General features: G+C 40.2%; 1 protein-coding gene and 1 long non-coding RNA gene across 3 annotated transcripts; one reads left to right on the top strand and one right to left on the bottom strand.

Annotated features, from left to right (window-relative positions):
- Positions 1 to 3,129: 3,129 nt before the first annotated feature.
- LOC139757771 (uncharacterized) lies at positions 3,130 to 6,287 on the bottom strand. Its single transcript, XR_011714704.1, has 3 exons — positions 6,157 to 6,287; positions 5,752 to 5,843; positions 3,130 to 3,256 (listed from the first exon to the last, which is right to left on the bottom strand). It is a non-coding gene; the product is annotated as an uncharacterized lncRNA (long non-coding RNA).
- A 2,709-nt stretch (positions 6,288 to 8,996) lies between these two features.
- On the top strand, positions 8,997 to 19,540 carry LOC139757766 (uncharacterized). Of its 2 annotated transcripts, none has more exons than XM_071678548.1 (8): positions 8,997 to 9,304; positions 9,556 to 10,443; positions 10,542 to 10,712; positions 11,021 to 11,256; positions 12,064 to 12,168; positions 13,132 to 13,327; positions 13,684 to 13,898; positions 17,209 to 19,540. In XM_071678548.1, exons 1-8 carry the CDS (start codon positions 8,999 to 9,001, stop codon positions 17,501 to 17,503), a joined length of 2,412 nt encoding a protein of 803 aa, XP_071534649.1. In that variant the 5' UTR covers positions 8,997 to 8,998; the 3' UTR covers positions 17,504 to 19,540. The 2 variants fall into 2 exon arrangements, with proteins under 2 accessions (XP_071534649.1, XP_071534648.1); XM_071678547.1 differs by having other exon boundaries at positions 12,061 to 12,168.
- The last annotated feature ends 1,789 nt before the right edge of the window (positions 19,541 to 21,329 follow it).

The raw sequence follows: 21,329 nt of genomic DNA, 5'->3' as shown, positions 1-21,329 counted from the left end.
CATTCGTTAATGGAATTCTTGATGTAGAGTAAAATTGTCATGATTTTTCGTGATAACTTACTGTTACCAACTTATGCATCTGAGCTATGTGATGCCCACGCGATTGGTCCACGAAAGCACTTAGGCATAAAACACTTGAGAAAATGGAAGTATTGTTTCGTCGAAAAAACCTTGCCACTCCAGAGGAGTCTATCATTACCCTGCTGTTAAAAGGAGCGCAACCTTGGAGCTGCAGAGGCTCATGGAAAAGGGGTCCTGGAGTAACACCAGAACCCTTACAAGAAAGTTCTGGGGGCAATTTCGTGTAGATGAATAAACAAGAAACTAATACTCTAAAGATATTAAGTATGGATTCTCTTTGATGTTCAGCACTGGTGAAATATATAGTACATGACCCCCTACCCCTTTTGTTGATTTTCAGCACTATTTTCGACTTGACCATCGAAAAGTAGCAGAAGATAGTCACAACCAAGGGAGTTAAGTACTAGGTAGAATGCAAACCTGTCTCACGACTCCGCAGCGTTAGCGTCCTTAACGTACCGGAAGCTGTGGTGGACACTGGTGTACGTAATGTGTGGCGTTTATAAATGGTGGCTTTACCATCCCATCGCTGAACCTCACCACACGTGATGTTTTGGGCACGTAGCAACGGAAAACATGATAGTCTTCCAACTTGTCATTTACCTTTTTGATATTTTCATGACGTAGGTCACTGATATTCAAAACCGATCATGTTAACACGTTTCAAAAGACAGGTTTTACACTTCTTCCAAAATTCGTGAAAAGTTTCCCTTGTCTTTTCTTTATCCATTTCATCATTCTCTCTATATTTCAACCAAGGCCTGACCTTGATGTGGGCCTTTGTTCGTGATTGGAATATCCAAACTATAAAAAAATGTATATTGTTTTGCCCGTGGTTACAAATTCGTATGAACACCATGACGTGAATGTTAGATGGAAATACTGAGTGAGAGTAGCGGGGTTTTTCTGCCCCCTAAAGATCATGGTTAAAGATACGTGTGCATGGCTCTTTCATGACGAGGAGAGACAGAGCAGAATCCGATTTGACAGTCTCATGTTCAGAGCAAACCGGCGGATCACTGGGCACTTAGAGAAAGGGAGAGAATCTCATGACCATAATGGAACTATCCCAATGAGAACATATGAAAGGAGAAGTAGGACATGAGGTCCATCATGTGACCTTTTATACATATGCGTATGTATGTGTTACCTGACTCCACCTATGCTATGTTACATGTTGAAATTCAAAGTAATTTAGAAAGGCATTTCCGACTGCCACGCCTGTAGACGTGAGCGGGGGATACATTACATTACGAGTGTGCCGTCTCTTTGATGATAATGTTAACCATAATTTCATAATTACTGGTGTTAATACCAGTACTAACAATGGTTACGATAGTAATGCAATACTGAACATTACTAGTACTAATAATGATAAAGATAATAATATTAATGATAATATAATTGTAATAATGATGATGATGATAACAAGAATGATAAGAGTTCATCAAAACAGTAATTATAGTAATGAATGCACAAGAACGACAGACACTTCACACGACGGGATTAAACGATGGTTGTGCTCCTCCTCGGATTCTCTGAAGCAGTCATGGTCAAGATGAACAGGCGAGATGTGAACCTTGCAGATGTTCAGCGGACTTTAGATTCATCGGATATGTGAGAATGACAGCATGTTTACTTGAGGTAGAAGATAGGGCACATCTGATGAGGACCCGCGCTCGTAACCTGTCGTCTCGCTGTTAGTGGGAATGGCAGAGGGGTCAACGTAACGGAGTACGTTGTATTTCAGCTGTGGACTTGAGACTCACCCAATTGCTCCCTGTTTGGGAAATGCTACATCTATAGTAGCCACCTGTTGTTATGGCTAATCACCAATTTTTATATAAAGAGAGAGAGCGTCTTCTATATTCGTAGGGCGCCATCTCTGTCCACCCTGATTCACTGTCTACTCGGACAGTTTACCCTCTTCGTCCACAACCCTTATACCATGGAAACAGTTCTTTACGTACTTTGTGATAATTCTCTTGTCCATTTGTACGTTGTGACCTTTAGTTGTTCTATATTTACAAATTTCGCAGAAATGTTCATTAGCTACGTCATCGAACTGGTCTCAAAGCATAAAGTTTGTGATCGCTCTTCTTTCGCCTTGATTGATTTGGTGAGGCTTTTGTCCCAGCTAATGACCATCATCATCATCAAGCTATATCCATCAACCGAGAGATTTTACCGCAGCTGTTTATAGAAATGCACTTCGTGATAAATCAAGTGCAACACCAGAGTTCTTCATCAGCCTGCCGGAACGATACATATCATGGTGCTGATATCATATTTCCTTCGCCTCCGCATTTTCTGTAGCCATATGTCGGATCACTGGAACGATAAGAAGCAGCGCTCGTAGGTTCTTCGTAGCTGTTGCTAACCCAACCCCCAAGGTTACAGACCGATAAGCGAGTTCGTGTTTACGATGTATTTCAGCAGGTACTTCTTACACCGGCTGTTGTATGCGGTCTCTACCCTACTCCAACCTTCAAAGGAAGTCAACCATACATTCTGAAAAAACACAGATTCGTCACTCTAACTACTGTTGCATGTCTGCAAATCCCGGGGTTCGAAAACCCAGTCATGCACGTATCTCTGATCAAATTTGCTGCATTTTCTGTTGCGATCGAGAAGGAAAGGAAGAAGAAAAAAAAAACTGGAGGTGTAATCAAGTCGAATATAGATCCCTGGACTGGCTCCAAATTCCTTAGGCCCGCGTGCTTGTGCCGGCGAACCAGCTCAGACTGTGTGTGTGTATGTAGCGTGGGCCCAAGCAATGCAGCTGAAAACTGTTGTGTGTGGAAAATGCTCCTTGTTCAAAAGAAAGGGCCAGAAAATATACCCAGTTTGGTGAAAGTTCTACATATCGCGCCAATCATGTAGCTTAACGAAAGGAGTATAAACGACTGATATTTGAACCTACATCGGCAACTGCAGAAGGAAGGGCCGACGGGTTCGACGTGGTATCCCCTGCTGGCAAAGAGTCTGCAGCGGTGCTCCTCTAGCCTAGGTGCGGCGTCATGGGCACTCGCAGTGTGTTCGGCGTAGCTCCAAAGTTTCTCAGCGACGACTGCCGCCCAGGGCCAGGTGCGCGGGGTGAGGTTTGCAACGTCAAGGAAGTCGCCCCACAGGCACGCCTCCCCACCTAACACCAGCTCTTTCTGCTTGTTTGTCCCTGTTGGTAGATACGAAAGAAAAGGAAGATAAATGAAAAAATTTGTAAAACATGGTCTCAAGACAAGGAAAAGAAAGTATACAGGTTCCCTGTCCAAGAGTTAGGGCCCCACGGGTGTAAACTCCCTCCTCGTACAAGTTGGTAATTACTAAGAACATTTGATAGAAATAGTATACATCCAGAGAAAACTTGGCTACCTACATGTGTTACCAGAAAAAAAAAAAAACATTGAAGTTTTCCTCATCTTTTCATAAGTACTGTTCCTGTTGACTGATTAGAAGCCAGAGGTAAAACAGTTCCAACATGTTGTCAATGCAGAGATAGTAACCCATATTTAGAGGGTTGTTCGTTTCAATGACAGGTTAACAGGTTGACTGCATAAGACCCATAACATAAACCTAATACTGAAGCAGCAAAATACGTTGAATTTCACTATATCCAAGTTTGATATGGATGACTATTTTCTTCTTGGTTTGCGATAAATTAAGTCCAGTTGATATGAAGCATTCAGCAGCTCCTTGTGAAAGCTCATATTTCACCCAGAATAATATCAGAGGAGAGTATGCCCTCCATTGCTGAGGAACATTAGCGACCGAGGAATGGCGATCTTTAAAGTCATCAGTGAAAACTATCTGATTAAGGAAGGCTTTCAACAGCTCATAAAACTAAAATCACTTGAGATAGACGGTCTCTTCGTTAGTACTCGTTTAACTTGGAAACATACGATGCCATCGCCCGTCTAAAACTCCGTTACTGGTTTTGGGTTACCTAGGAGACCGAACTCACCATCGAAGTCCTGGGGATCGCTGTCGTTGTACTCATGCCACTCTGTGCCGAACCTGATGCGGTTGAGCATCCAGCAAGAGGAGAGTATGACTAACATACTGTTAACGTACCTGGCCACAGTCAGTGGACAAAGCCTGCAGAGGAACTACGGCTAAGGTGAAAGTAAATACAACAAACTGTTAACCACAGTGTTGTGATCAATGATGCTGAGTTGCCCTTCCTTTGTGAGACACAAGAAAATATTATTAGCTTTTGAATGAACAGATGAAAGACACTAATTTAAAAGTCGTGCTTCCAGTTGCGACCATGTCACTTCACGGTACTGAATACAGCACTGCCTGTTGAACACCATATCCCCCTCAAACCTCACTACTGCAGGAGTTTCTAGACACACACCTGTATTTGAACCTTGGGAAGTCCTTGATCTCAGTGAATTTGATGGTGTAGGCGGAGGCATCAGGCACCAGGAGCTGGGAGAATGTTTCCAGATCATGCAGGATTCTCCAGATGCTTTAAGAAGAGATTGTACCCTCGCCCAAAGCATCTAGACTGACAGCCTGGTGGAGGAGGATGGATGGGCCTCTGTTTCATCCTTACTGTATTTCCTTTGGAATTCTCCTGTACACAGAACATATGTGCCTGCATCACAACTACATATTTCACTTATGTCATTTCTTTTTTGACATTGGAGGCTCCAGTCATGGAAAATACTTGTCCCCCTCTGCCTGAAGGAGAAGCGAAGTGAGGACGCATGACAGGAGAGCATTGAAAGGGTTTTCTTCTCTTCCAACGGGAAGGGATGGGAAAGTTGGAGGGAAGAGAGGGATACATTTAGGGCGGCGTTCCTCTTTAAATACAAAGGGAGTGAAGGGGACATCGTGGGTCTTTCTTACCTGTTTCAAACGAGAATCTAAGAGCAGAAGGAGAGAACAAGAGTGGGGAGGTTCTTACTCATTTCCAGCTTATCAGACTCTCAGTAACGATCAACTAGGTTTCCTCAAAGTCGTAATCGATAAGCTGTCCGCTCCAACTGTGATTAGAAACACCAAAGTCTTGCATAGAATTACTCCCCCAAACCTTGGACGGTCACACAGGGACGGGATGGCGTCAAGTGGTACGAATGAGGAAGACAGATAAAACTAGCGCATTTTATAAACGTAATCTTATGTTATTTCTACTGAAAAGATGGTGACAGTTGGTCGAAAGCCACCTGCAGAATGCGATAAGATGTCAGTGTCGTACCTAGTGTTGTTCGAGTTATCTGGATATTGTTGTCATGATCAAGATAAAAGATTTTTCTCATTATCTCTCGGTTATCAAGGTGTCAATAGTGTCATGAAGATCCAGTAATGATAAAAGAGACAAGCCTAACACGTAGGTAATCTCGAGTACCCATTAGCATTTCCTTGCTTAGAGTAACTAGCCATAAATATAGTCACCTTTTTATCATCGTGGCACATATGGGAAACATGGTGGTATGGAAAGAAACGGGTTAGGGCTTGAGCTTGACCGAGAGTCACACTATCTGAAGAAAAGTTTAGTGAAGTCGGGACTTTAACCCGTGTGATTCCGTACCACCCTGTTTTCCATATTTACCCTCGTGTTAAGTTGATTATGTAAATTATCTCCTGAGGCATTGTCCATTGTCTCTCAGTACTGTACACTGGTTTCCATATCATTGGCCATTCCTACATGTCTGTATTATTTACCTTGGCAGCTCCGGGGGAAGAGAACATGATGCCCAGGTATCTCTTCAGCGCCTCCTGCAGAATGTCACAGTCGTGCCCCCATAGTGCTGAACCTGAGAGACGTAGGATGAAGGAAAAAAAAAACGTAAGTAACAATTGCTGTGTTTTTTCCCTCCTCTTGGACTGGATTTTCATGTCTCGTGGTGGTCTGTTGGCACACCGAAGGTTTCCAGTCTCAGAGAGATACTCATAAAATTAATCCAGCCGCTAACATAAACAAACGCATGTGAAACACTGACAAAAGGGACGGACTGGCCATGCAAAACAAGGACGCAAAAGTTCAGACACAGATGTTCAAGCACAGGGAGCATTATAATACATTATACATTATGATGTCAAAAGTAATGTGTTGGTAACCGCCCTTACCAAATGTTTCACTATGAACGAGATCCTCATCTGTAGGAAGAACCGAATCTGACATAGTCTTGCCAGCCAGCGAGTAGGTTTCTCGACTAATTGGATTTCGAAACTAACAATCAAATTTAGGTGCAGTCCCCGCTCTTGGACATATCGCAAAGGAATTCCTCCCGCTTTGTTACCGGCATTATGCGAATCTCCTTCGATGAAAGAATTGTGTTCGTTACTAATTTCTGGTGATTGGTCACTATTGAGCTTTAACGAAGAGCAAGACACCACCACCTGCCTTATTTGCTGTATCACTACTGCATTGCGTACTCGGCAAGGAAATCTTAGTTTTGATATCTAATCAAGATTTAGAAATATCATATCATAGTTTCCTTCTGGTGCTGTTGCCTCTAACTCTGAATTTTTCTTGCGTATAATGCGAATATTGACGTGAGTTATTCTTTTGAAATGAGATTGAGACCTATTTCGAAAAGTACATACGGAGAGGGGTGGATGGGTCTGCTCCACACGGGTTGCGTGGATAGTAAAAACGTTTTACGACGCGAAGGGTTCGTAACGTATGACTCCTCCAGCTGTCTTTGGATTATTATATAGTCTCTCGCACGAGACTCCGACAGACATACGTCTGTCTTACGTAAAGCGTCCGTGAACAATCTACTCTTGTCCGTCACCATATCTGTTCCTCTCCCCGACTCTGTCATCCTGACCAAGACTCATCAGAACACCTTAGCTCTGAACATCTGCCCATAGCACAGGTGTTGTCTCTCCCCTCACCTACCTGTCTAGCCACCCATCCTCATCCCATATGACACGTTGTACCCCCTTCCTCTCTCTCTCTCTCTCTCTCTCTCTCTCTCTCTCTCTCTCTCTCTCTCTCTCTCTCTCTCTCTCTCTCTCTCTCTCTCTCATACACGTCCCTTTCCCCCCCGACCATCGGTCTCCCCCGCCCCATACTCTCTCACGAACATGTGTTAAATGCTCAGGTGTACAGTCTTGGTTCCACAGTGGCCACGGTATGGTTAACAGAAACGCTGAGGAAAGAGGCAAGTGGACTCTTATCAGGTTTCGAGCAGACTGGTTCATTCGTGATTCAGAAATGGAACGACAAATCACTCTCACTCTCCACATACTTTTAGTGACTTGATGGATATGAATAGAAGGATTGACTATCTATCTTCGTTACGAATTGATCATTGTTTTTTGTTATTCGTACGAACGACTACCATCATAGAGTAACAGTCATTACGACTAAAAAAAAAAAAATCACCTCTGATGTTGCTATTGAAACTGATGACAGTGTTCTTGTGGTCAACCGTTAATATCGCGTCTGTCGCGTTACCGTCGTCTTCGTCATCAGGGATGTAATATCATGACCACCGTGACAAGGGCTACATATAACCACGACAACCACTACAGCAACTAACTACAACAGCAATAATAACAGTACTAACAGCGTGTTCTCCTTCACTATCACAGACAGCTTCGTTAGAATCAATGACCCGTTGCTGTTTCAGTTCAGTTGTATTGAGCTGACATAACAACTTCTACTGCTACCATAGCTGCTACTACAATCATTGGCACTATATTTACCTCCACCACCACCACTACTACTACTACTACTACTACTTATGGCTGTGCCCAAGACTTCTTAAGAGGGCGAAAATCATGTCTTTCTGTAGAGAGGGCTAACATTTCACACACACACACACACACACACACACAATACCAGCGTACAGAGATGTCAAAAGTGGTATGATGGTAGAGAATGGTCAAGAGATGAGGACCCACGAGTGTTAAAAAAAAAAAAGCCCTACAGAACAAATAAGTAATTGCTTCAATTACTATATCTTGTACGTACAGTCTGTTCTCTACACTACCCTAGCACAGTTATCCACCACTGTCATCCATCACGCTCATATGTATATTCATCCACGTCATCCATTAAAGGCCTGTATCACCCACAGTTCCCATTACTAGAGAGCAGATGTACTACATACCCCTCTGAAATACACAATGCTCCCCATCCCTTTAATCACTTGCCCGCGTAGATCATACCATCCCAAACACCCTGTGTATACCATTACCCAAATCAACTGACCACTAAACACACCCACGTATGTACTGTTACTCCGTAGAAATGACCACTGATACGCCCATGTAAAATACCGCCTAGACCAACGGAATCATTATCACACCGACTTATACCATCACTTTGTCCTTCTGACTACACTTATACACACAAGTGTGCGAACAAGTGTTTAGTCGATTACGTATGTATAGACAGATGTGGGATGTCAACCCGACACTTGATCGTCTATCATTGGAAAGTTTATGACTTTACCGTGGTTCAGGTGAGCTTTTGATAAGCTGTTGTGCACCAGGAGAATCTCAAAGACTTGCAAAGATGAAGCAGACAGTCCGAAGATTTAGGACCATCATTGATATTACTATTATCGTTATTATCATTAGTAGTAGTAGTAGTATAAGTAGTAGTAGTAGTAGTAGCAGTAGTAGTAGTAGTAGTAGTATCAGTAATATTATCATTAACATCACAATCATTATCATAATTATCTTGCTAAAGAAACATTTTCTCTTCATCATTATCATTTTTCAGAGAATCGAATGTATTGTATCGTCACGGTCGAAAGAAAAAATATACTGCTCTTGTGTTTAAATGATCGTAACTAGGAAAAAAAAAAATCGGCTACCCTGCTAAAAACTCAAAGTCACCGATTCAGAGACGAAGATAACTGCATTTAAGGGATTTCAACTATCATACATTATAAGATTCTGAGCTTCGAGCTCAACTATCGATCTCCTTGTCCCCACCTTAGGTCCGAGGATGCGACAGCAATTGCGGCGATGGCTACGATGTTTCGTCACAGTGCTCTCGGTGATGTGGCTCCTGCTGATGACGCTCATCGATCATGAGCTCTCTCTCCTCACCTCTAACAGAAGGACGAACTTCAAAAGTATGCAGCCAGTGCCCCCACAGGAAGAGCCAGGCTACAAGCAATGGAACTCCATCTGGAGGCGGGATGATTCCCATGGCGACGTTGAGACGGACAGAGCAGTGAGGCTAAAAGCTATAACTGTACAAAATAAGAGTAAAAACGCCGATGCAAAGGAGCCAGCTCAGAGTACACCAGTAAGGATTCCTTTGTTGCATTTTTTCTTTTTCCCGAATACCAGGCAATCAAATTCACTTTAACTCGCCTACATACTGCTCATAGCATAAATTCCTCCGTCTTTATCAAGATTTCAGAGCACCTGTAATTATTTCTTTTCCTAAAGCTGTGGCTCTAATGAATTATACCATGTTCGGACGTAATAGTCTGAGGGTGTACATCATAATGTCAAAGTGTAAATTAAGAGTAAGAACTAAAAACACTTTTTCAGCGCATGAAAGCTCGGGTGACCGAAGACACGGCCGTGGATGCTGCAGCTGTACAAGAGAAGAAAGTGAAACGGAAGGATAATAAGGGGATCACAAGGCGGAAAAGAAAGATGAAAGGCTTGAGGGAACATGCAAGGAAGAAAAGGAGAAAAATTGCGAATAAAGATGCAAAGCCAAACAAAACCTTAAAAGATATCCATAACGTAACCAATCCCGTCGGACCAATGATCCCAGAGGGAGTATCACAAGAAGTGGCATCGAATTCCCGAGGGGTTGCAAAGGTTCCCGAGGGGATGAAAGGTTTAAGAACATCGGTAAGGTCAGTGTTACCCAAAGGTAGAGCAATCATATGGAAATATGAAGAAACGAAAGTCCCATCAGAACCAAAAGTACCGATTGACGGAGCAGTGAAAACACAGGCACTAGAGCCCCAAACGATGTTAATGGAAAATAAGACAGCGCTGAAGGAGAAGCCGAGAATTCCAAGAGACAGTAAGCAAGAAATATTGGCAGAGACAACAATTATGATTGAGGAAGGAGGGGAAGAAACGCAGAAAGAAAGAAAACTAGAGACACAGTTTGAAAAAACGGAAATACTTACCGAAGGCATACTAAAAACAGCTGTACATAAAGAAACAACATATCTATCCTCAGAAGGAGAGATAGAAATGCAAGTAAAAGAGGAAAATATGTTTGCAGAGGAAAAGCATAGGATACCAGATCAGGATATGAAAATGCTTGCAACAGGAAACCAGATTATAATTACGGAAATTGAGAAAATCCCAAACGATGAACGTAACTCAACGCTTAAACAAGAATCTTCAAAACATAAGATGAATGAAACAAATACCTCCCCTCTTCGCAAAAAAATTCTCTTATATATGAATCAGGTAACAGCCACTCTATTGAAAACATATAAGATGCATACATAGTTTGTGTTATGTGATCTACCCTGCCCTAATTATCCCAATCGCTTACACCCGTACAGGAGAGCAAAATTAAAATCTCACACGAAGTTGATAAAATGGAAGTGTCTCTGACGGGGGAACAGATCAAGAACGTGGTGGAAAGAGTACGACAAGTAAACGAAGCACAGGAGATTCTGAATGAGGAAGTGTTCGGTCCAGTTCTTCCGAACACGACCGTTCTACTAGTGCAAGTAGGTTAAAAGCCATTATTCTTTTCAGTTTTTAGTGCATTTCATTTTATTTTGGGAGTTCGCAGTTAATATAATTTTTCTCTTATTGAGTTATTCTTAAATTTGAACTGAAGCTGAGGTCAATGCATTACGCGGCTTCTTGAGCTGGATGGTTCGATCTCTTCGAGCCAACTGGATTTGCTTCATTGTTTCAATTGCCTTCAGCTTCTTTAGAATGATATCCTCCACATAGATTAGGAAACTAGGACACTCTTACTGTTTTCCAGTAGACGACATCGTCAAAGTACGTATATGGTTTTCCATTTCAGGTGCACAAGCGGCTAGATAATCTTCGTTACCTGGTGGAGAGCATGGAGGCGGTCCAAGGAATAAACGAATCCTTAGTGATCTTTAGCCATGACCTGTGGAACTCCGCCATCAACGACTTTGTCAGGAACATCACCTCCTTCCGGGTTCTTCAGATCTTCTTCCCCTTCTCCATCCAGCTGCATCCAAGGAGGTTTCCCGGAACTGATCCTAGAGATTGTGCCTGGAACGCTACCAGGTCAGACGATGAATAAGAGAGAGAGAGAGAGAGAGAGAGAGAGAGAGAGAGAGAGAGAGAGAGAGAGATGAATAATTGTGCTCACATACAGAAGCATATATACCGAACCTTATGTAAGACATAGGGTGTAAGGAAGGTATTGAAAAGAATGAGGGAGCTGAGAAGTAAAACAGATAATGGGGATGATTGAAGGGTTGAAGAAAGTAAGGCAGGCATGAAATAATCAGAAATTAAAGGAATCTGCATAAGAGAATAGATTGCTTGAGTTGTTTCAGACTTATACGATGAGAAATAAGAAAACAATGTGAGGGGAATAAATTGGTGGGAAAGGATCAGAAATAATCACTTTACCTTAGGACGTCCACAGTACATGATGACACTATTGGTCTAGTAAGTACTGTATATACGTTTCATGTTATGTAAATGCATACTTACCAAATCATATATGAATACAGAACTCGTACATTTATCCTATATGCAAAGGTAATGAACCCATCCATAGCTCTACACAGGTGCTCAAATGTATACATTGTACTCAGACTGGTAGGGTAAGAGCAGTTGGTTTGCATTCATGTGTAATGACAAAGGCCTCTCTGCATACTATTTAGAAAGATTTGACACTTAAGAGTGACCTGTAATGAGTAGAATATCTGTATACGATAATGTTCAAAGTATGTCTGTCCATCATAACCTTTCTCTCCCAGTCATTTTCATTCCACCTTCCTCTCCTACACAAGTCCCTCTCAACTCATTCCTGTCATCAGTCATCCCTTCTTCCTTCCATCATCCTGTTTCCTTCACCAGAAGGATACTCAATGGCCACATGTGCATTGGACAGCAAGACACGTATGGACACTACAGAGAGGCAGCTTTTACCCAGATCAAGCATCACTGGTGGTGGAAGATAAACAGGTATGAGGGTGAAAGAGAAAGCTGGAAAGAAATGAAGTAGACAGAGATAGAAAAGGAAAGCCTGATGATTAAATTTTGTGGATATAAAATCCTATTTGAAAATAATGGTCATCATGTAAAGGTGAGGTATGTTGGAAATTAGATTCACAGAACCAAATATGACAGATTATCTGAAAGTCACAAGCAGGTCTTATCTTGTCCATTTCCCAGTATTCAGATATCTAGTAGCATAGATTCAAGTTGGTATTAACACTTTTAATGCACTAGTGAGGTGAAAATGATTGTAGGCATTGATAGTCTAATTATTTCATATGTGATCTTGAGAGCGATTTTCAGCCTTCCTTGCATATCTTATTGTGAAATTTCATATTCCTTTAAATCAAAATTACCATTTGCTAGAAATCAGTTTTTAGTGCTTCATTAAAAATTTTTTACTATTAACTGGAAAAATGATATGGAATTATACAAAATTTCTGACTGTTTTCTCCACATTCAGTCCAATCATGCAAGTGACACAAGTAAATGTTTGAAAAAAATTCTTTACTGTACTATTTTGCTTTATTCTGGATCCATCAGTACAGACTCTTGTGAGCAACATATTCCCAATAAAGTCCTTACTCTTATTTCTACTTCCACTGACTCCAACACATGATTTTTGTCTTTCCAAAAGTAAGACTACTTCAGGGCTTCCTGCTCTATTCTGCCTGTTCAGTGTCAGCATGAGAAATAAGTTTTTACAACAAAGCCTTAATGTATTTCTACTTAGTACATTTCCTTCACATGGTAGAGTACGAAATTTCCAAATGAGTTACTGCAGCACATGACTGATACCTTTCCAGATGAACATTTGAACATGCCCTACTCCTTTTTGGCTTATAAAGTCTCCCTGAATGAGCCTTTAACCATCCCCTCTTTGCCTCATAATGACCAGTCACTGAGGCAGGAGATCTGCTTATGCTGCAGAGTGTTTGAGGGATTGCGGATGATGCAACAGTCAACAGGATGGGTGGTGTTCCTTGAGGAGGATCATTACGTGGCCCCAGACCTCCTCCATGTCTTACGACTGCTCTTACATGAGAAGAGCTTTTTGTGCCACCACTGCCAGGTCATCTCTCTCGGAAACTATAGAAAAGTGAAAGGCCACATCTTCAGCATGCTTGTGAGACTTTGGCTGTCTTTTCCTGTTTTCCATGCCGTTTTCATCTTTATTTGCTATTTACTCAATGATTCTTCAATCATCTTTTAATATTCCTTAAAATCTGCATCATGTGATTCTAGAAAGTCAAGTGCAAAGGACAAAGTCCTCAAAAATTTCTGCCACAAAATAATTGATTTTAATTCTATCATAGAATTCGCAATGATATTTTGAATTCCTTTGCACATTACACAGCTTATTTCAAAATTTTTCAAAGAAATGAATTTCACTTTTACAGGCTAGATACAGTTTTTTTTTACAATTTACCAAAGTGGTCCCACAAATTCCAGTCTTTGAAATAGGTTCTGCAAACTTTACAGGTTGAGACTGGCAACTGGCAGGTGACACAACATAATCTAGGTTATGCACTAGATAGAGCAGCCTGGAAAATCATAAAATCATGCCAAGAGTTTTTCTGCACCTTTGATGATTACAACTGGGACTGGACACTCTTCCGGCTTGTCCAGACTTGTTCCACACCCAAGCTAGCAATGCTGGCTGTTGCAATGTCCAGGGTCCACCACATCGGTAGCTGGTAAGTGGCAAAAGTTTTTCAAAATAATGTAAAGTTGCAGGTGGATAATTTTCGACCTCAGGTCATTAAATTATTGCATGCTCCTGCAGCACAAACAGTTTTGGATCTCAGTATTTACTGTGCTGGACCCTTCATCTTCTTAGGGTATAATGTACAAGGGACTTATTTCATAATGAATGTGGAGAGACAGGACATTCTGCCAAAACCTCGAATTATCTCAATGAAAGATGCTTTTATTTGGAACAATAACAACTATACAATATATTACTATTCTGTCAAATCACAAGTACTTTTAGTAGAATACATGTAACACTGAAGGAATTACTAAATTTGGTGTTCTTTATGTAAGAAAAGTGGTTTTTCAAGAAATAAAATAGAATTATGTAGTAAAGTAACAAAGATAGGAGTTTTAGAACAATGTCAAGAGACATGGGTTAACCAGCTTGCTTCCAGGAGTTTGAATAGTTGCTCAGAGCCAGCAGTTTAACTTGCTTATTCTTTACTAGAGCAGAAATTGTTCTAGAGATACTTCAAAATATTTCCTGAACCTGTACTTCATATGTTACAAGATTATTTATTTTTCATTATACTTGATCGCCATCTTCCACGACAGTGAGGTAACACCAGGAAACAGACAAAGATTGGCCCATCCACTCATATGCATATATATATATATATATATATATTTTTTTTTTTTTTTGCTTTGTTGCTGTCTCCCGCGTTTGCGAGGTAGCGCAAGGAAACAGACGAAAGAAATGGCCCAACCCACCCCCATACACATGTATATACATACGTCCACACACGCAAATATACATACCTACACAGCTTTCCATGGTTTACCCCAGACGCTTCATATGCCCTGATTCAATCCACTGACAGCACGTCAACCCTGGTATACCACATCGATCCAATTCACTCTATTCCTTGCCCTCCTTTCACCCTCCTGCATGTTCAGGCCCCGATCACACAAAATCTTTTTCACTCCATCTTTCCACCTCCAATTTGGTCTCCCACTTCTCCTCGTTCCCTCCACCTCCGACACATATATCCTCTTGGTCAATCTTTCCTCACTCATTCTCTCCATGTGCCCAAACCATTTCAAAACACCTTCTTCTGCTCTCTCAACCACGCTCTTTTTATTTCCACACATCTCTCTTACCCTTACGTTACTTACTCGATCAAACCACCTCACACCACACATTGTCCTCAAACATCTCATTTCCAGCACATCCATCCTCCATATATATATATATATATATATATATATATATATATATATATATATATATATATATATATATATATGGAGAAAAACTGGAGGAAGTGAAGTGTTTTAGATATCTGGGAGTGGATCTGGCAGCGGATGGAACCATGGAAGCGGAAGTGGATCATAGGGTGGGGGAGGGGGCGAAAATTCTGGGAGCCTTGAAGAATGTGTGGAAGTCGAGAACATTATCTCGGAAAGCAAAAATGGGTATGTTTGAAGGAATAGTGGTTCCAACAATGTTGTATGGTTGCGAGGCGTGGGCTATGGATAGATTGTGTGCAGGAGGATGGATGTGCTGGAAATGAGATGTTTGAGGACAATGTGTGGTGTGAGGTGGTTTGATCGAGTAAGTAACGTAAGGGTAAGAGAGATGTGTGGAAATAAAAAGAGCGTGGTTGAGAGAGCAGAAGAGGGTGTTTTGAAATGGTTTGGGCACATGGAGAGAATGAGTGAGGAAAGATTGACCAAGAGGATATATGTGTCGGAGGTGGAGGGAACGAGGAGAAGAGCGAGACCAAATTGGAGGTGGAAAGATGGAGTGAAAAAGATTTTGTGTGATCGGGGCCTGAACATGCAGGAGGGTGAAAGGAGGGCAAGGAATAGAGTGAATTGGAGCAATGTGGTATACTGGGGTTGACGTGCTGTCAGTGGATTGAATCAGGGCATGTGAAGCGTCTGGGGTGAACCATGGAAAGCTGTGTAGGTGTGTATATTTGCGTGTGTGGACGTATGTATATACATGTGTATGGGGGTGGGTTGGGCCATTTCTTTCATCTGTTTCCTTGCACTACCTCGCAAACGCGGGAGACAGTGACAAAGCAAAAAAAAAAAAAAATATATATATATATATATATATATATATATATATATATATATATATATATATATTATCCCTGGGGATAGGGGAGAAAGAATACTTCCCACGTATTCCCTGCGTGTCGTAGAAGGCGACTAAAGGGGAAGGGAGCGGGTGGCTGGAAATCCTCCCCTCTCATTTTTTTTTTAATTTTCCTAAAGAAGGAACAGAGAAGGGGGCCAGGTGAGGATTTTCCCTCTAAGGCCCAGTCCTCTGTTCTTAGCGCTACCTCGCAAGCGCGGGAAATGGCGAATAGTACGGAAAAAAAAAAAAAAAAATAAAATATATATATATATATATATATATATATATATATATATATATATATATATATATATATATATATATTTTCATACTATTCGCCATTTCCCGCGGTAGCGAGGTAGCTTTACGAACAGAGGACTGAGCCTTTGAGGGAAATCCCCACTTGGCCCCTTTCTCTGTTCCTTCCTTTGGAAAATCAAAAATGAGAGGGGAGGATTTCCAGTCCCCCGCTCCCTTCCCTTTTAGTCACCTTTTATGACACGCAGGGAATAAGTGGGAAGTATTCTTTCTCCCCTATCCCTAGGGATATATACATATATATATATATATATATATATATATATATATATATATATATATATACACACACACACACACACACACACACATAAATGCCTATACACACCTCATCAACATATACATGCACAGACATATACATATATATACATGTGTACAAATTCATACTTGCTTGCTTTCATCCATTCCTGGCACAACCCTGCCCAACCGGAAACACTCCAGCCTTACTTTATTTGCATTCACAACTTTTTGTTTCTACTCACTTCCTAATTCTTTCATCAGTGTTTGTAATTTTTACTTCTTCCACTTGTTATCATTACAGCATTTGCATGTAAAAAGAAACCTAACATTAAATTTTCTCTTGCATTTTAACTCCAACACCTTCCATTCTGACTACAAGTTCTCTCATCACCCTATCAGTTTGAAACAATTATATCATCATGGTTATTTTCATAATCTTCCTTGGAATATGCAAACTCCTTTTTCTAGGTTCCCTAGCTGAGTTATTTCATCTGCTTCCCATTTCCTTAGTGTTAGAAAACTCTGCCTACTAATTACTGGATCATTCTGTTGCAAATTATTTATCATTCTTTGTCACATCAGTGTGTTCTGATTTATACCTGCAGTGGAACACACATCAAAAAGAAAATATGTGACGTTAAATCTGAAGTTGAATCATTAAGACATCATTTTCAAGCAAATGCCCAAAGTCTGTTCCCTGAAGCCTTCAAAGTTCATGGCTTATTTAATAATTCCTCCAAGCAATCAAAACCAAACGGTGGGTGGAGCGATCATCGTGACCACCAGCTGTGTCGAGACATGACTAACAGCCATTTCAGTGAATATATTCATCGTCAATTAGAACTTCAAGACAGTGTGCTTCAGACTAACCTTCCAGGTGCAGACAGACTTAAAGAATAAAACTATCGTCATACCTCAAGATATTAGATGTGGTCATTAGAAATGCAACAGAGCTGAGGGCTTCCCAAATGGCCAACTTGCAGAGGAATGAAATTCACACAAATGTCTTGGATTCATATGAATTTGTTTTGAATGAGATCCTAAACATGCCTTGGATGAAGATGACTTATATATATGAAGAGCTGTATGCTTGGATATGAAATATTTTTGTATGTAAGTGTTATGTTCACCATATGATGTAAATAATGTTTACAGCAATCATGAAAAAATGTACATCAGCTAATGAAATATATAATGCACATTTTTTCACTATTTTTGTATGTTACTCAGTATGAACTAATGAAATGATTTTGAGCATGCTTTTTAATTTGTAGGTTCTACAGATTTGGAGCTTTCTTATGACTAATGAGTAATAATGATGTTACTTTTTTCTTTGGATAAGGCATTTAAAGAAATAACTGTGAAAATGAAAATCTCCATTATTGAAAACTTCATATTCATAAGCCTTGAGAATCCATGTTATGTGTACCTTATATTAGTCGGACGTAAGTCTGTAAGAGATTAATATGATGAAATTTGTAAAGATTAATAGTCTAAAAAATTATTCTCAACTTTTTACTATCATCTTCCCATACAATGATGCTCTTTTTCTGTCCATCTGAAGTATTTTTTGAGTAGATGATAACTCCCATGTACCGATGAAAGAAAAGGCAAATCAAACAATACTACTCTTTATATTATAATTCTGTAAACCCATCAACAAGAAACAGGTGCAAAATTATAAAACTGTGCTATGGCATGGTATCTACATCATATAACAATTATCAAACAACTATGTCGAGTTGTATAGAAGAGGCACTACCTTTCAAGTTTACATGGGTTAGGTGCTGACACATTACAAATCTACTCTGTGGAGAACTTCAACATTCATGACAAAATGTCAGTTTTACCATTTTACATTAGGTGTTCAATTATTCCAGTTCCACAATGTTAAAAACATTATACTTTTAATATCAAAATTATAACTGCATTTTTGTCATAGTCCCAATTAATGAAACAATGCTTTGTGAATGCTTGAATATACAAAAGTACTACTTTTTATGCTTTTCTTACATAAAAAAGTTCTTGGAACAATTGATCAAATGAAATCAACATTATAAGAAACTGGTTCTGGGTCCTGGTTCTGGTGCTCCAACATGTGAGTAACAATACACATGGTACACTTCTAAATTAGGCCAACAATACTAATATTCACTGTTTAAGATACATGTATGTACTATATTACAAAAATGTCTGTAGGTTACAAAAAAGTCTGTAGGTTAAAACAAACCATGTGAAGTTTACAAACATACACTGAAAATATTAGGTTATGCACAGATCACTTTAGATGGCACAATATTGTAAGCACAAATTATTCTATGAAATATTATCAAATTATTGAAATGTAATATTTGATATGTACCATAAAATAAAGTAACAGAATGTACATAAAGTGATCATGATGCACTACTGCACTGGCATGGCAAGTTTACTCATGAATGATGGAGATGCATAGAGATATCTGGGTATGACAGGTGTTATCCCTGAGGATATGGAAGAAAGAATAATTTCCACGAATTCCCTGCATGTCGTGGGTGGGCTGGAAATCCTTCCCTCCTGTTTTACTTTTCCAATAAAAGGAACTGAGAGCAGGGCTGAGTGAGGATATTCCCTCTAAGGCTCAGTCCTCTGTTCTCAATGCTACCTCACAAATGCGGGAAATGGCGAATATGTATGGAAAAATATATATATATATATATATATATATATATATATATATATATATATATATATATATATATATATATATATATATATATATATATGTGTGTGTGTGTGGAAAGGGAGCTGTGGTTTCGGTGCATTATTATGTGACAGCTAGAGACTGAGTGTGAACGAATGTGGCCTTTGTGGTCTTTCCCTAGCTCTACCTCGCACACATGAGGGGGAAGGGGGTTGTTATTTTATGTGTGGCAAGGTGGCGATGGGAATGAATAAAGGCAGACAGTATGAATTACATACATGTGTATATATGTATATGTCTGTGTGTGTATATATATGTATAGGTATGTATATTTGCGTGTGTGGACGTGTATGTATATACATGTGTATGTGGGTGGGTTGGGCCATTCTTTTGTCTGTTTCCTTGCGCTACCTCGCTAACGAGGGAGACAGCAACAAAGTAAAATAATAAAAAAAAAATATATATATATATTTCATATATATAAAGATAGGTGTATTTACATAAGGAACATAAATGACATGAGAAACACATTTATTCATATTCTTTTACATATTCGCCATATCCTGTGTTAGTGAGATAGCGTAAAGAACAGAGGACTAAGCATAAAACATGAAGGTGGGTGATGTGGTAGATGAGGGTATAATTGGTGTCCATGGGGTGTTCAGTGTTGTAAATGGAAATGGTGAAGAGCTTGTGGATTTGTGTGCTGAAAAAAGACTGGTGAATGGGAATACTTGATTTAAAAAGAGAAATATACATAAGTATACATATGTGAGTAGGAGAGCTAGTCAAAGGGCATTACTGGACTGTGTTAATTGATAGGCATGTAAAAGTGAGACTTTGGGTGTTAATATGCTAAGGTTGTTGGTGAAAGAGAAAAGAAAGGTGTCTGGATGATACTTGCAAGGAAGGAGTGCAAATGACAGAGATGTATAAAAGAAAATGACAGGAGGTCACGAAAAAGGTGAAAGGGTTGAAAAAGAGGGCAAATGAGAGTTGGGGTGAGAGAGTATCATTAAATTTTAGGGAGAATAAAAAGATGTTCTGGAAGGAGGTAAATAATGTGCATGAGACAAAAGAACAAATGGGAACATTGGTGAAGGGGGCAAGTGGGAAGGTATTTACAGGTAGCGATGAAGTGAAGAGATGGAGTGAGTATTTTAAAGGTTTGTTGAATGCTTGATGATAGAGTGGCAGATATAGGGTGTTTTGGTCGGGGTGTTGTACAAAGTTAGAGGGTCAGGGAGAATGATTTAGTAAAGAGAGGAGAGGTAGTGAAAGCTTTGCGAAAGATAAAATTTGGCAAGGAGGTGGGTTTGGATGGTATTGCAGAGGAATACATTAAAAATGTGAGTGACTGTTTTGTTGAGTGGTTGGTAAGGATATTCAGTGTATGTACAGACCATGGTGAAGTGCCTGAGGATTGGTAGAATGCATGCATAGTGCCATTGTACAAAGGCACAGGGGATAAAGGCGTGTTCAAACTACAGAGACATAGGTTTGTTGAGTATTCATGAGAAATTATATGGGAAGGTTTGATTGAGAGGGTGAAGGCATGATCAGAGCATCAGATTGGAAAAGAGCAGTAGGGTTTCAGAAAAGTAGAGGATGTGTGGATCAGGGGATTGCTTTCAAGAATGTATGTGAGAAATAGAAAAACAGATGGATTTGTATGTAGCATTTATGGATCTGGAGAAGGCATATGATAGGGTTAATAGAGATGCTTTGTGGAAGGTCTTAAGAGTATATGGTGTGGGAGGTAAGTTGCTGCAGGCAGTGAAAAGTTTTTACTAAGGATGTAAGGCATATGCACGAGTAGGAAGAGAGGAGAGTGATTGGTTTTCAGTGAATGTCGGTTTGCGGCAGGGGTGTGTGATGTCCCCATGGTTGTTTAATTGCTTATGGATGGGGTGGTTAGGGAGGTAAATGCAAGAGTTTTGGAGAGAGGGGCGAGTATGCAGCCTGTTGGGGATAAGAGGGCCTGGGAAGTGAGTCAGTTGTTGTTTGCCAATGATACAACTCTAGTGGCTGATTCGGGTGAGA

This window comes from Panulirus ornatus, chromosome 28, assembly GCF_036320965.1.
Source record: "Panulirus ornatus isolate Po-2019 chromosome 28, ASM3632096v1, whole genome shotgun sequence".
Taxonomy (NCBI): Eukaryota; Metazoa; Arthropoda; class Malacostraca; order Decapoda; family Palinuridae; genus Panulirus; species Panulirus ornatus.
This window is presented reverse-complemented; position numbering and strand designations above follow the sequence as displayed.